This window comes from Penicillium taxi (assembly GCF_028828555.1).
Source record: "Penicillium taxi strain IBT 34144 chromosome Unknown utg000004l_segment0_segment0, whole genome shotgun sequence".
Lineage (NCBI taxonomy): Eukaryota > Fungi > Ascomycota > Eurotiomycetes > Eurotiales > Aspergillaceae > Penicillium > Penicillium taxi.
Window position 1 is genome coordinate 1,226,857 of NW_026643206.1, and position 14,409 is coordinate 1,241,265.

The following is a 14,409-nucleotide window of genomic DNA, read 5'->3' on the forward strand; positions in this document are numbered from 1 at the left end:
AGCTTCTAGAGAGTCAGGATCGCTATCACTGCTAGATGATAACGGTCGATCTGGTAGTGGATCAAGAGGAGGTAAATATTTAAGCTGAATATTTAGCTTTTCTAACACACGATTTGGGCTTAAAGGCACTAATTCAATAGCTAAAAAGCTATTCTGAATAGCAGTCTCTTTAGAAGCACCATATATTATGTTAGGAAAGATTTCTAGAAAATCTAGTTTTTCGATCGAATTGAGGTTGAGTCTCATATTAAGCCACTTTCTCACCATAAACATGCTTTAAACACACAAAACAGCCAACATCAAGTGGCTGCAAAAGATGCGATGCATGCGGAGGCATATAATAGGGACAATGTCATGTTTCTGGCATAGCTGGTAAAATTTAGGGGTAAGATAGCTACCATGACCATATAATACTAAAAGACAATATTTCCCTTTTCTGATATCTGGAATTCAATGTTTTTCCAACCAATCAACCTTGTAATTAGGATTAACTTAGAGGCATAAATCAGGCACCAGGCACTACGGCTCTAATTAGGACTAGCGTAAGGCAAATATCAGGTGCTAAGACACAAAAAAGGCCATGTGAATGATATGAATGTCTACTTCGACCTCCTTCTTATGCTCATCAGCTTGGTACTTAAGATGACTTTATATAGGAATGACAATTATGACATGGTCGTGTAAGAGTGACACCTGTGGACCTTACGCTGATCATGATTTTCAAATTTGATAATTAGAAATCTGTAATTTTTCACCAAGTGCATGGCTTTTATAACCCTAACCAACATTCTAAGAGATAGGACTTGGCTGAACACCGTAGGGAAGAATCCTCACCATGTGCCTTCGCTCGTTGTCTTGGAAATCAGGCACCGCCGAATGCCCAGCCGCTCGTTGATCCCATATCACCACTGTGCCCTTCTCCCACTTGACGCGACAACTGAAATCAAGGCTCCGAATGTGGTTGTGTAGGAACGAGAGCAGGTTCTGCGACTCCTCGGGTAAAAGTCCCTCCACCTGACGCCCAATGGTCGGGTTCACGAACAGTGAGGCCTTATCTGTAACAGGGTGCTTTATCACTAGTGGATGAGTGGTGCTAATTGCCTCAGCCAAAGCACGCTCTGCACCTACGCGTCGGACTTCACCCTCCGACGCAGACGTGTGGTGCACCTTCAAGCCGTGAAGGATCTCCCGAAACGTTGGCGAGAGAGCCTCGTAGGCTGCCGTGAGAGAAGTGAAAGCAGTATCTCCACCGCCGGATTTAGGAATTTCCAGCACCCAAAAAAAGGTAGTGGAGGGTACATTGGGTGTGAAGGTTTGGTCGATATGCCATAGGTCGTAAGTGGTGCGAGGTCCCAGCAAGGTCCTCAAGTTTCCACTATCGCAGACTGTTAGCTAATAATTCAACGGCTGAACAGTGATATAGGGTTCCTCACGACTTCTCATCAGCATATACAACATGAAACTCGGGCCCAGTGCCTTTGGGATAGCCCATGGTAGGGTGAAGGTGAAGAGGGCCATAGTGCTTTACAATTTCGCGCTGTCGGTCAAATCCAATATCGGCAAAATCCTGGTCACGCTAGAGTCACATCAATTAAACATCAGCTTATAGGGCTCGGAGATATCATGTGATGTCGGGGTAGTGCTTAAACGTACAAACACAACAACGCCCCTCTCAGCAGCCAATAGCGCGATTTCATTTAGCCCTGCATCATCCAGCTGGCTGATCTGCAAGCCGCGGATCTCCGTGCCAATTTTGGGAGTGATCTGTGTCACCTCCGCACCACTCTTGAGAAGGGATGGCTTGGAGGGATCTGCGCGGCGTCCAGGCTCATCTGCCTCAAATAGCGGCAGCGCAATGGGCGCAGCGAACCCATCTGAGCGGGTTGGCAGATATGCAGGGTACAAAGGTTCAGATGACATTTTTCAGGTTGATAGATAGGGTAAGATCCAACAATCGATGCAGCCAATCGTTGATAGTTGAGTTAAAATTGAGTTGGTACCCCAGCAGTCCTGTATGTCCTTTAAATTATAAATTATGAAGGTTGTGGTAATAGAAATCGAGCCATATAATCCAATATGCGCTAGCCAAGCTTGCCAAGACTTCGGGACTTATTCTCTGTTGAGAGGTTTAGGGAGATCCTGAGCTGTCGTCATCTTAGGCTCTAAGACGACACTGGCAGGTACTTATCGGCAATTACCAAAATCACATTGATTAGTGGCTTCGTAATCCAGGATCATCCGCTCAAAATGCTTTTCCCGCTCAAATCCTCGACACTATACGTTAGATTGAGGGGCGATCTCGTCATATTGCACCTGTCGTCATATTGTACCTGAATGACCAAAATGTGAAATGAAAACTGGCCCCTTCTTGGTGCTGCAGTTGGTAAACGTTGCTATGAGGATAGACATATAAAGAAAGCAAAGGACAAAACGCTATCGATTTAAGCTCTTCTGGTACACTCTGCTGGCTTTTGGTTTCAAGGTTCTTCCTTGCGACAAGCGCATAAGCTCTGAGTGCCTGCACAGAACCTTCGAAGATAAAAGCCAAAATGTCATTACCCAGAAGCTCGGAGGGAAAACCGTCTTTTGAAGAGCAGCAGTATGCTACATCAGTGGAATCGACATCATGGCTTGCCAAAATCCACCCCTACTTCAAAGACCCCTCTCATGTCCTTGTCTTCAAACTTGATGCATTTCTTCTGACATGGGCCTTCATTGCTGGTCTATTCAAAGATATGGACCAGTCTTCGACTACCCAAGCATATGTCTCGGGTATGAAAGAAGACCTCTCATTGTTCGGCAATGAGCTAGTTGAGTTCACGACGTACTTTTCAATTGGCTACGCCATCTTCATTATTCCCTCACAATTGGTTCAAACGAGGGTCCGACCATCCCTTTTTCTTCCCTTCTGCGAGATTGTGTGGGGTTTATTGACTCTTTTCACCTACGCGGCAAAGAGTGCCAAAACCGTGTTTGTGTTGCGATTCTTTCTTGGTATTTTCGAGTGTACCTCGTGGCCTGGTATCGTCAGCCTTATCTTCAACTGGTACACTCCCAAAGAGCTTGGTAAGCGACTAGCTATCTTCGGTGTGAGTGGTGTGGCTGGGAACATGTTCCTCGGCATCGTTCAAGCCGCCCTTTACAAAAATCTAAATGGCAATCTTGGGCTTGCTGGCTGGCAGTGGCTGTTCATTGTTTCCGGTGCTTCGACCATGTTCTGGGGGTTTGTAGGCCTCTTTACGATTCCTGACTCGCCTGCAATCACCAGGGCAATCTATTTTAGCAAAGAGGAGAGAGAATTGGCAAGAATTCGAATGGAAAGTGCTGGGACCAAGACCGCGTCGATCATTTCATTGAGTTCTCTGGTTTGGAAACTTAAGTTACTCGCAAAAAGTCCAATTTCATATCTTTTTCTTGCGGCATACCTTCAATTTGCGTGGAGTCAGCGAGCCAACTCATACTTCCTTCTGTTTCTCAAGGGGCTTACGAAAGAAGATGGAACCGCTCGGTTCTCTGTTTATACCGTGAATCTCATCCCTCTGGGTGGCTATGCCATTAGCATCGTTTGTAACATCGGTTTGAATGCTCTCAGCGACTGGAAGGGATGGCGTTGGCAGGTGTCAGTGGGAGCTGCAACTGTTCAACTTGTGGCGACCTCAGTCTTGGCTAGTTGGCCCGACTCCTGGCATACCATCATTGGATTTTACTTCCTGACATTTGCAACGTCAGCATGGGGATATGCGATCACTGCATGGCTCGCTGAGATTCTTCGCAAGGAGCCAGAAGTCCGATCCATCATCGTAGCTATTGCGGTCACCCTTGTCTATGCCGGGCATGCTTCGATACCGCTGCGGGCCTGGCGGACAAGCGACTCGCCAAGGTACCCTGTTGGCTTCCCTCTCGCGGCCGCCTTCAGTGCTGGTAGCATCATCGCAATCATGGGGATGTGGTTTTATGTTCGGAAGAATCCAGATGTTGTGACTTGGGGACTGGGTGGCGCTGATGATCTGGATATTTCAGTTGAGAGTGGCATTTCAAATGATGAGTATGGTGCACAGAAGGAGCCAAGAGAGCAAACTCTCTTTATTGTAAGCAAATGAGATTATGATGTTTGAATGACGACATGTTCTTAGCGCGCCAAAAAAAGTCATCTTTACCAGCCTACTATTATTTCAAGACCCATAGCTGAAGATTCCTCCAATTTCCGTAGTCGTAGAATAAATCAAGACTATCCATACAGTGGGATGTGTCTTCCTGATAAATCCTACCAGGCTCCGAACACCTAGCAACAGGTGAGTGGCCAGAGCCTCGCACCCACAGCTTCCATTTTGCATCAAGAAAGTAATTCCAGTCTGAGACAGTCTGGGAGACTCGCCTTCGATGTACTACTGTGGAGGATATCAGGCCTCAGGATACTAGTTCGGAGGGTGTGAGAGGAGGTGGTGATCCCATAAGATGATATTTCGTTTCTCAGCTCGCTTTAATCAAATAAGCTGCTCTGTTTCCTCGCTCCCACTTTAGTTTATTCACAGGTCTTCCACATGCAGCAAAAGCTGAGTTACGACAAGAATCCACTAACATCAGTGCACGCCTAGAGACATGCATAGACATGTTTGAGCTCCAGTACAACTCCCGCCTCCGGGCATTTGAAGACATCTCCAATAAGGACTGAGACGGTGCATCAATTCAGATGAACCATCAGACGGATGAAGAAGATCGGTGTCATCACCGAGGAATGGCAGCTACAAGAAATTTGGGGCCGGCACTCTCGCTTTCACTCTAGATTTCTTCTCTATGCTTTTCAGTGAAGCTGCGATGCCTGATATTCCGGAGTAGTAGCTTCTTTTCTGTTTTCTTTTGTTGTTTTTAAATATTATTGATACCCATTTGCTATTGAATATCATTGATGTGCATTCCAAAAGAAATTGATTGACCTGATATCAAAACATCGAATTGGAATAAACCAGTCGTAGAACAGCCTTCAAAGAGGTGGATAATAAAGAAAACTATATATGGGCACTTTTCACCCTGTCCTTATCTAAATTACACCCATTGACCCCAGGGGAGCTTCTATCGCTGCTTCAGGGTGAGAGAGTGCCTAGAGAATTGGCCGCATTACACATATGGCTCAAGTACGGCTGAGCGGACGAAACCCTGTGATATTTCAAAGAATGATAAGAGGTATATCTATAATGTAAGAGGGAGAATATGTGACGGAGAGAAATGGGTATCATAACACGACCAGATGTCTATCGCGAAGCCAGTCTTGACCGTCTAATGAGATACCATCTTAGTCCAGTAGATTGTGTCTTGTATGATGTGAGACTACGCTTGCAATCTTCGGATGCTCTGATTGTGTCCATCAGGAGATATTCGATTGTATCACTACCTAAGGCCCCGTGGCTTAGAGATTGTAGCACTCAACTTTTTGTTAAAGTCACATACATCTGTATTTGGTTTTTCAAGTATCAAATGAACCTGCTCTCTGATAGTGTTCAAGATCCCACGTACGCTCATTCACTTGGACAAGTGACCAGGCGTAGCTTTATTATGCCCCCGTTCATGGATGCGGTTTCACTGTGACTGGTCGTCTGGTTCCTCTTGATTTGAAGGTGAGATAATGAACAACTCTGTAAAACAGATGTTGCACATAGGGCTCGGTAGAATGGTGAAAGCTTTAACAGCTCTGACAGACTGAGGTGAGGAAGACAGACAGATTAGAGTATATCCAAGACTGAATCCAATTTTCCATTCAGAACGTATTGACTTGTTCCATATTAATTTGAAGAGAAATTCAATGCATGGTAAATTTTCAAATTTATTGCTGTACGATTGAATGATTTCGAAACGAGAAGTCTATCTAGTTCGGGAAGCTACGAAGCCATATGTCGCGACTTCCCACCATTTAAATACCCGCAAATCTCAAAAGTAACGGACATCGTCTTGAAGGGTTTGTCTTGATATCCGCCTCTATACCGGACCCTTACCACCGCAATGAAGCCATACGGTCTTTCCCTAGGCATACTAGGACTCCTCGTGACTTGTTTCACAACAGCCTATTCATCTCCCACTCCACTCGATGGAGAATCCTACCCTTTATCCAGAAGTAATCTGAGTGAATGTGACTGTTTTATAGTTTCTGGGGAAGACCCGGGATACTTTCAGCAATACAAGCTGTGGGACTTTCGTTCTGTTCCCTTCAACGCTCATGTCGGTCTGCCGCCAGACGCGGACGACGAAGATAAGGACGACGAAGATAAGGACGAATTCACCGATGAAGATGATGGCATCGATGATGACGGGCAGGAGGACGATCAAGGCAACGTCGACAACAGTACTCAAGACCACCCTCTTTACCTATTTCAAACTCCCTTCCACAAAGATTGGAGCAGCCAGGAATGGAGCCGCTCTCGCAACACCATGTCACCGGTGAATATGGTCAATTCCAAGAAAAACCTTTTCTTCACCAGAGCCAATGGAGAGAATTCCGATGCAACCTACCTTGTCATGCGAGCGACCCGGCATTCTGACTTTACTTCCGCGGCCGAGATCGAGACTCGGGTACAGAACATCTTCCGCTGCTCACTCCGGGTCCGAATGCGTATCTTGCCAGTCAAAATGGACGTGTCGGAGCATCCCGATTTATCAAAATTGAATGTCAAGCAAGAGATCACATCCAGATTCAGCAACTTGACGCAAAAAGCCAATACTACCCTCCAGGATCCAGAGAGGCCATCTCCCGGTGCGTGCGTTGGTATCTTCACATACGGTGCTAAGAACTGCGAGTCGGATATCGAAATCCTCTCTAGCGACCCAACCAATCGAGTCCGCTATGCGAACCAACCCGACTACGATCCTGGAACCGACCAGATGATACCGGGTTCGAGCACAGTTGCCGAATTGCCTGTCCCGTGGACATCGTGGGCTACTCATCGATTAGACTGGCAGATTGATAAGTCACGTTGGTGGGTGAACAACATACTGCAAGACACAAAAACTTATCAAGTGCCCAATCTCCAAAGCATGTTAATCCTCAACCTTTGGAGCGATGGTGGTGAATGGACTGGAGACATGAAGATCGGAGACAAAATTCACCTCGGAATCGAGTACATCGAATTGGCATACAACCAGTCCTCTGACGGCAGCGTCATACTTCCACCCGATGAAGGACATGGCGGTCACCAACGACCGCAAGATCATCTGTCTGCGAGAGATGATCATCTGAGACATGACTTATTCGAGGAAGCCACTGGAATTATGACCGGTGTTGTGAAGAAGCGGTGTAGGAAGGGTAAAAGGGGTCGCAGGTGCAGAAAGAATGATAAGGATAGTGATCGAAAGGGGGGAAATGGTCGAAATGACTGGGAAAAGAATAAGAACGGTGCAGAGCCGAAGATCTGCCGTCGTGTTTGTAATGTTGACGACCACCATTTTGCCGATGCGTGATGTGCGTATATTTCCAATTTCCGCTTTCCATCATGGACTCGTTGGTTGAAGTGTTCGTTCTATCATTATATTCAAAGCTGAATCCCAAAACTATGTGTTCCAACAATGTGGCTGTCGAATAGACTGCTGTAGTCGGGACACGAATTGATTAAGAATCGGGAGATCGTTCATCTCTATTCGTTAAGACAACGCAGTTTGATTCAAATAGACCTAGTTATACACATATGCAGGTAGAAGTAACATTGCATATCCAATTCATCGCGTTGATTAGCGTACACGTAAAGCCTCATTGAAAATCGAAGGCTCAAGCCGTGAAAAGTAGAAGATATGGCAAATTACCGTACATTATCAAACAACATGATCGAGGATAAGGGGTATCATAATCCATCAAGACATCAGAAAACAGGAACAGACCAAAGAAAAAACCGAACGCTAGAAAATGCTAGATGAGGGTATTTCATACAAAGGTGAGATAGTATATATAAGTGTAAAGGCGCAAAAGAGAGAAAAAAAAACTCTAGAGAAGACGGGTACCCCCCATATCGGGACTGAAATCGCCGTGGAGGCCGCCGTTTATGATCTCCGCAATGATCTTTTTCCGCAGTAGTGGCGTGGAATCGGCCTTGAAAGCAGTGGGTTCAATGTTGAGACTGATTGCTTTGGCATTTGTAAGAAGAAAAACGCCGCAGTCGAAGCCATTTTCCTGTTGCGATGAAACGGAGTGAAGGGTGGTCCATTCTTCTGGGTCGAATTTGACGCCGAGCTCGCCGCGCAGCCAGAGTTCAATGTTTAAGACTTGACTTCGGCCACTTCCTCCGAGGGAATCGAAATATTCAATGGTACGTTTCACTGGTTGTAGTACCATCAACGTCCAATGAGACGCTTCGTGAACAGGAACAAAGACCATTTCAGTATCCAAAAGTGCTTCACCGCCAATCTTAGCTCGCTTCGCCCACCGACCAACGGATTGGTAGCCTTTTTCACGAAGATTTGAATAGAAGAAGGTATTAAAAGCGTGATATCGAGGGTTCGAGCCAATGTTTCCAGTCGATTGACGAAGATAATTGACAAGTAGAGTGAGGTAGGCGTTTATTATCTCGTCGTTCAACCAAGCGTGCTGCTTAACACATGATGCGATGTCCTTCGCGAACAAATCATCTCCTACGAGAGATTTGGCGACTATCGTACCATGAGGCGCTTGCATGGCTCTAGCCACCTTATTCAACCATTCGTGAGACATTGGACGGACAGCGGGACCCTCCAAAAAAGTCTTATAGTCCGATTCTGATCTCGTTCCAGAGCCTTTCGCGCTTTCTCTCGGCGTTCCCACTCAGGCGCAAAGATGGAGGGAACGCGATTGCGCGGAAGCGGGCTCTGCACTGGATAGCACAGTCGCACAGCTGAGACCGATCGTCCGAATGGGTAAGTATTATATTCATTATGTCGCTGCCAGGGGTCGTCAATGTCCATCTCGTCCGTAAAGGACGGCGGCACACTTGACGACCCCAGCATACTTGTGGTAAGAATCAATTCATCTTCTGGTGGTGTATGTAGAGGTCGCGATGATACTGATTGAGAGTATTCGGTGACATTACTGGCTGTTGAAGTGAACCTCGATGGTCTTCGTGGATGGAGATGCGATCCGAGTTCAGTATGAAGCTCTTGTGTATGGGCCATGCCTATGTATGGGTAATCGTGGTCTGATATTGAAAGGCCATCTTCAATGGGCTCGCTGGGCGCAAGTTGTGGTGATATAGGGGGTGTAGGTGGAAATGCGCCTGGTATTGGTAGGTCTTGGACATCTATGACGGCGAGTTTATTAGGATGCTCAAGGATTGAATGCGCTAGCTAGATCTACCCACCTGCTTGGGGTTGAGATTCGCGATGGCTCTTGATCAAAGCAAATGGATTAAGCGGTTTTGCGACATCCACATCAGATGTTGCAGGCGACTTGCACCGCCACCAGAAGAAGTTGACCATATCTTTTGTTAAACGATTTGACGGTCAAGGTGGAGGTGAGTGAAGTCGAATGATAAACCCGTTACAAGGGCAATGAGTCTAGTTGAGATGAAGTGCGAAAAAGGATGAAGGTTTAAAAGAGAATGTCGCAAATCTTCAGAAAATTAGAAGTAAGTATGCAGACTGACGGTTCCATTATCAACGCGACACATAGTTGAGGCCGCTAAAGAGTTGCGGAAGCGCGACTTGGGAGGCTGGAGGCACCCGCCGTCTATGACTAAGCCAGTCTAGCCACTTTAGGAATAGTCAACTAAAAACTAAGTATGAGAATCAGGGATCCAAGTGAAAGTAACGCGCTTTTAAGTACCAAGATGAGTTCAATTGAATTGAATAGTTTACTGTTTACTAATGGAAGGAATGTATCTTTGAGGTAGTAATATGTCCAATTTTACTTTGCACTACAGGCCACAAAGAGTTTAACAAAGCCAACTATAATGAAAGGGAATTGAAGAGCTCTCCCAGGCTTGGATCCAATACAGCACGTCCCGAAACTGGTGCTACCACTTTCACTCTCTCGAACCCTTTTACTGAAACTGACGTAGGCGTAGCCGGAATAATGATATTCCACACTAAAATCAATACAGTATCCTACTCTATTTATTACACACTGTATAAAAATACCATATCTCATAACAGTAACGGCAACTAGAACTTTCGATGATAATGCAAATCAATAAACACATCAACAAAGGAAAAAAGAGGGCTTCAACAATCTGGGGCTTTATCACTGCTTCCACGTATCCGCCGATAAATATCCACTTCTTGCCAAGTGAATCACCTCAGCCGTAGTTGCCTCCCTTAGCTGCCAATGGATCCGTGCCAACCAAGTCAAATAGTGCCGAAGCAATCACCGTTCATGGGCTACTTGATGTCGCCGTGGAGAATACAGCAAATAGCAGTGGTCACGGCTGAGAAACGACACTTCAAGATAACATCGATAAAGTACGCGATGTGACTCTCGATAACTGCCTCGATCTTAGGCAGATTTATGAGGACCAAGACCCAAATTTCTTCGTTCAACATGGCATGAAAGTAGATGCTGCCCGGCGGTTCGTAGGCGATATTGGCCTATAGGAGAAGGAACAGCGTGAAGGAATGTATGACGGTGCCAGGGCTATCCCTTGCAGATTATAGGGCAAGCTTGCGCTAGGTTAAAAAATATTTCAGGGGCCTGATCTCGTAATAAATGTCAATAGCTTAAAAGTCTCTATCTCGATTCTTTCGGCCTTGAAGATAGTATCAAAACAGAGCAGCTCTAAAACAATCACCGAACCCTACTTCGACCAACCTACCCTATATTCACTACTAAAGATGAAGTTCCTTTCACAAGTCATGATCTATCTTCTTGCTCTGACTCCAGTTGTATTGGGGTGCCAGTGTAGGTTGGGTAGAAGTTATTCCCATCCTCAGACCTAGACTGACTCATTATTTCTGTAGACGATGGCGAGGCTTGCGAAAACAATAGGGTGTGCTGTTCGAATCTTTGCGACACAGTTGGCGACTTTAAGTGCATAGGGGATTGATTTTGTACCTTCTGAGTATTCTATATAAGCAGTAGGCTTTGTTAGAGGGGGAGAGGCAGCATAAGATTGGATTAAAGCTGAGCAGTGTACGCCGATGTTGATATTACGTATGAAAGTCCAAGTTATTGAGAACATTCACTAACGGCCCTATCACGATGGGGGTCGCCGGGATGGAGTTCATCTCAATTCATGATTCAATCAAAGTGTTAAAAAAGTGGTGGACAAGAGTCCATTCCAATTCATGTAATTGACGTAAGGCTCGTTACACGCATAACTAACAGGGTACTTCGGAAAAACTCCGAACATAAACTAGTGTTACTTGGCAGTGGGTCTTCAAAATCATTCAAAGAGTATAGCTGGTTGCACCAGTTTCGGAACAGACTGTATAGAAATAAAGATAAAAACAAGAGCCTGATAGTGCTGGACAAAGAAAAGTCACTTCAACATGCTAGAAATAAAATAAATATGATGACATGATATAGAAAAACTTCTCAATCGTTTCTCATGGGAGCCCCCTGCAAGCTTCAGATGAATAGAAGAATAAAGGATGCAGATTGCAGTATGTACATATATAACCCCAAAAACCTAGATAGCTAGGTATGTCATCTCCCAGCACAGCCTGCTGGACTGGAACGAACTCGAACAGTGAATATCTAGAGAGGAACTCCAAGCCCTAGAACGTCAAACACAGGGGGCGCCACATTAATCACTACCCATGGAATTCCTACGAAAGACATGAATCAGTGGATGGAAATGCAAGGCATAGGAAATAGATACTTACCAAAGTAGACGACCAACTTGGTCACAACCTCCACATCATAACGTACACGAGGCTGTTTGATCTGGGAGAACATCTCTTTCTCTCCAGTCTGCGATGCGCCAAAGTTGGGAGGCGGGAGGGGTGTTGACCGCGGGATATTGTTGTTATCCACTTGCACAGTGGACGAATGCGGGCTACCCGTGCCCATCATGGTCTCGTACTCATCAAGTCTGGAGGCCTTTTTAGACGGGCCATGAGGGCCGTTTTGCTTGTTTGATCCATCCGCCGGGGTGTCACTATTGCCGGTGGACAGGCTTTCTCGTCGACGTTTCTCTCGGTATGCGAGGACCTCGTACGCATCAGCTTCAGACTGGGGACCAATGGAGATAGCTCTGCGCCGAGGGTGTCGAATGGTGGTGAGCATAGAAGGGATTTCAGAAAAGTTGGGGAACACATCATGGTCTTTCAGGTTAGTCGGGACGGTGGTGTATTGCCTGTGTATGGTCAGAGTCTGTCATCGGGAGAAAGTGTAAGGCTTATTGAGACTTACGAAGCCGTCTTGAAGAATCTACGAGGCAACAAAAGACCGAGCTTCTCCAGGCTGCGGAATATGGGCGGCAGAATTCGAAGCATAGTGGGCTTCATGACTTCTCGCCAAGCAAAGATACACAGCACCCCGACCACTAGGCGAATAGCGGTTTTGGCCAGGCCAATGCCTTCATAGTTGTATGGGATTGTACCGGGGAGTGGCTCAGACCACGCAAGATCGGAATGCGTAAAGTACCAGGAGCCCACATCCACGCCGAGGGACACTCCCGCAAAGGCTACGCTGTCGTCGAAGCAAGGACAATCGTCAGCCGGTTCTGGATGGATGCGCACCAGTATCAAAATGACAACGGGAATGACGAGAATTTCCTTCAAAGAGGCGAACAAGATATAATTATCGAATGCAGGGCCGTAGTGGAACTGAGCTAAGCCGATCAATGCACCGAGGATGCAACCGATGCTGCAGTCCAGCATACCGTGCATACCGCAGTACAATCGACCAAGAACAATCGACGTGACGTAGAGATAGGTGACAACCTGCAAGATGAGACTTGTTTGAGGGTTGACAGTCGAATCAGGCGCATTGAGAAGAGCTAGGCCATAAACAGCGACGGAGACGGCATTGGTGGAATGCGTCGAGGGAAAACCATACTCTAGAGAAGCAGATCCAGACATCGTGATTCGCTGCAGCGGCGGAGATAGAGGGCGGGGAAGGCATAGCAAGTCCTTAATGAATCCACTGAAGAAAACTCCAGCAGCCAGAATGTGTACTAGTCTGCGCGCGAGATTGCGGTTAGCTACCAGTCGCTGATTATATCTACTCGAAACACCTACCCACGACCTAAGGCAGTATGGCCGCACCAGAAGAGAAAGGGCAAGAAGACCATGAAAAAGGTGTGGGTGCCGAGGTTGGCCGTAAAGGCAAAATAGGAATCAAGAGCTGGGGTGCGAACTTTCTCCTGCACCCAGGCAAGATAGGGTGTCTCATATCGAATTAGAGGGAGGAGTTTCTGTCGAGGCCAGTAACGCCAAGTGGGCAGTCTATTCGAGTCTATTTGGGAATATCACGGTCAGTGGACACTGTAACAGAAGAAGCCGGACAGGGGTATCAAAGGACCGGTGTCAGCTGCATACAATGATTGAGGCTCTTCAGCCCAGCATCAAGCTGATCTTTGGCCACTTTGCCCATTTTGTGATGTTATCTGAAGCCGATTGGAGTGGGCCCAGGAATGGACAGGCTTGGTGCCTGCCGCTCAGCTTTGGATGGTTGAGTCTCAGTGCAAGGACATAGGGAGTGTAAAGAGTTGGATTGACTCGAAGATGACAAAGATGATTTTCAAGTTAAGCTGTGTAATCAAGTTCCGCAACGCGAAGATCACTCACCGCGGCTCCGCCCCTGAGCTCTGGCCATGTGTGGGCTTAGTCACGGGCTGGAAGAGAAATCCGTAGTTAGTTACTTCTTGTTTGTTGTTGTTCAGCTAAATAGTATTGATGATTTTATGCTCCGAGAACTAATTAACAGCCAGCTGCAAAGAATCAGCCATTAAGCAGCTTAACCAATATTCACTATTTACAGGTAGTCACGTAGTATGTATCATGATTACCCATCAATGGCACCAATATCAAGAACCATGATAATAGTGAGATTGAAGTATTTAGATAGTCAATTATCAATCTATGGATGTAGATGTATGTTACACAAAAATATTTCGAAGTCTATAACAAAAATTAATACTCGAGCTTTGACTACTAAACAGCTGCCATCAGTGCACGGCACGACAACGTAGCACGACTCGGTGTGCTTCGACGTGCTTCGACCTGCATTAGTTGGTGACAGGGCACTTTGAGCCTGGCAATGATCTCCAATCAAGTTACAAGTATTCTCTCCTGCTCTGGAGGCCCTATCAAGGAACCAATTTATTTATGCTTACCTGTGCCAATCATGCGATCCAGAGCCTCTCATATCCTTGTTCTGGAGAGCTGAACAGTGGGGAAGAGGGGCTCGAGAGGGGCAGCGGAGTCAGTAAATCAATAAAGAAAGAAGATCGGAAAGATCAAAGCCATTTATATGAAACTGACAAGCATTAAAGCCCAAGATGGTCGTTGTGGCGTCAC

At 46.2% G+C, this 14,409-nt stretch overlaps 5 protein-coding genes across 5 annotated transcripts; 2 read left to right on the plus strand and 3 right to left on the minus strand.

Annotated features, from left to right (window-relative positions):
* Window positions 1-789: 789 nt before the first annotated feature.
* On the minus strand, window positions 790-1,920 carry N7495_005374 (TauD/TfdA dioxygenase family protein; the record flags this gene model as incomplete). The annotated part of the gene is made up of 3 exons (XM_057208025.1): window positions 790-1,375; window positions 1,434-1,576; window positions 1,654-1,920. The coding sequence occupies 3 exons, from the start codon at window positions 1,918-1,920 to the stop codon at window positions 790-792; spliced, it is 996 nt and encodes a 331-aa protein (XP_057061799.1).
* A 629-nt stretch (window positions 1,921-2,549) lies between these two features.
* N7495_005375 (uncharacterized protein) lies at window positions 2,550-4,100 on the plus strand (the record flags this gene model as incomplete). The annotated part of the gene is made up of 1 exon (XM_057208026.1): window positions 2,550-4,100. One exon carries the CDS (start codon window positions 2,550-2,552, stop codon window positions 4,098-4,100), a length of 1,551 nt encoding a protein of 516 aa, XP_057061800.1.
* Window positions 4,101-5,994: 1,894 nt separating this feature from the next.
* On the plus strand, window positions 5,995-7,446 carry N7495_005376 (glycoside hydrolase family 16 protein; the record flags this gene model as incomplete). The annotated part of the gene is made up of 1 exon (XM_057208027.1): window positions 5,995-7,446. The coding sequence occupies one exon, from the start codon at window positions 5,995-5,997 to the stop codon at window positions 7,444-7,446; it is 1,452 nt and encodes a 483-aa protein (XP_057061801.1).
* A 517-nt stretch (window positions 7,447-7,963) lies between these two features.
* N7495_005377 (SUMO protease ULP1) lies at window positions 7,964-9,426 on the minus strand (the record flags this gene model as incomplete). Its single annotated transcript, XM_057208028.1, has 3 exons — window positions 7,964-8,735; window positions 8,777-9,248; window positions 9,309-9,426. The coding sequence occupies 3 exons, from the start codon at window positions 9,424-9,426 to the stop codon at window positions 7,964-7,966; spliced, it is 1,362 nt and encodes a 453-aa protein (XP_057061802.1).
* Window positions 9,427-11,641: 2,215 nt separating this feature from the next.
* On the minus strand, window positions 11,642-13,483 carry N7495_005378 (phosphatase PAP2 family protein; the record flags this gene model as incomplete). Its single annotated transcript, XM_057208029.1, has 5 exons — window positions 11,642-11,712; window positions 11,770-12,242; window positions 12,299-13,069; window positions 13,129-13,345; window positions 13,429-13,483. 5 exons carry the CDS (start codon window positions 13,481-13,483, stop codon window positions 11,642-11,644), a joined length of 1,587 nt encoding a protein of 528 aa, XP_057061803.1.
* Between the last annotated feature and the right edge of the window lie 926 nt (window positions 13,484-14,409).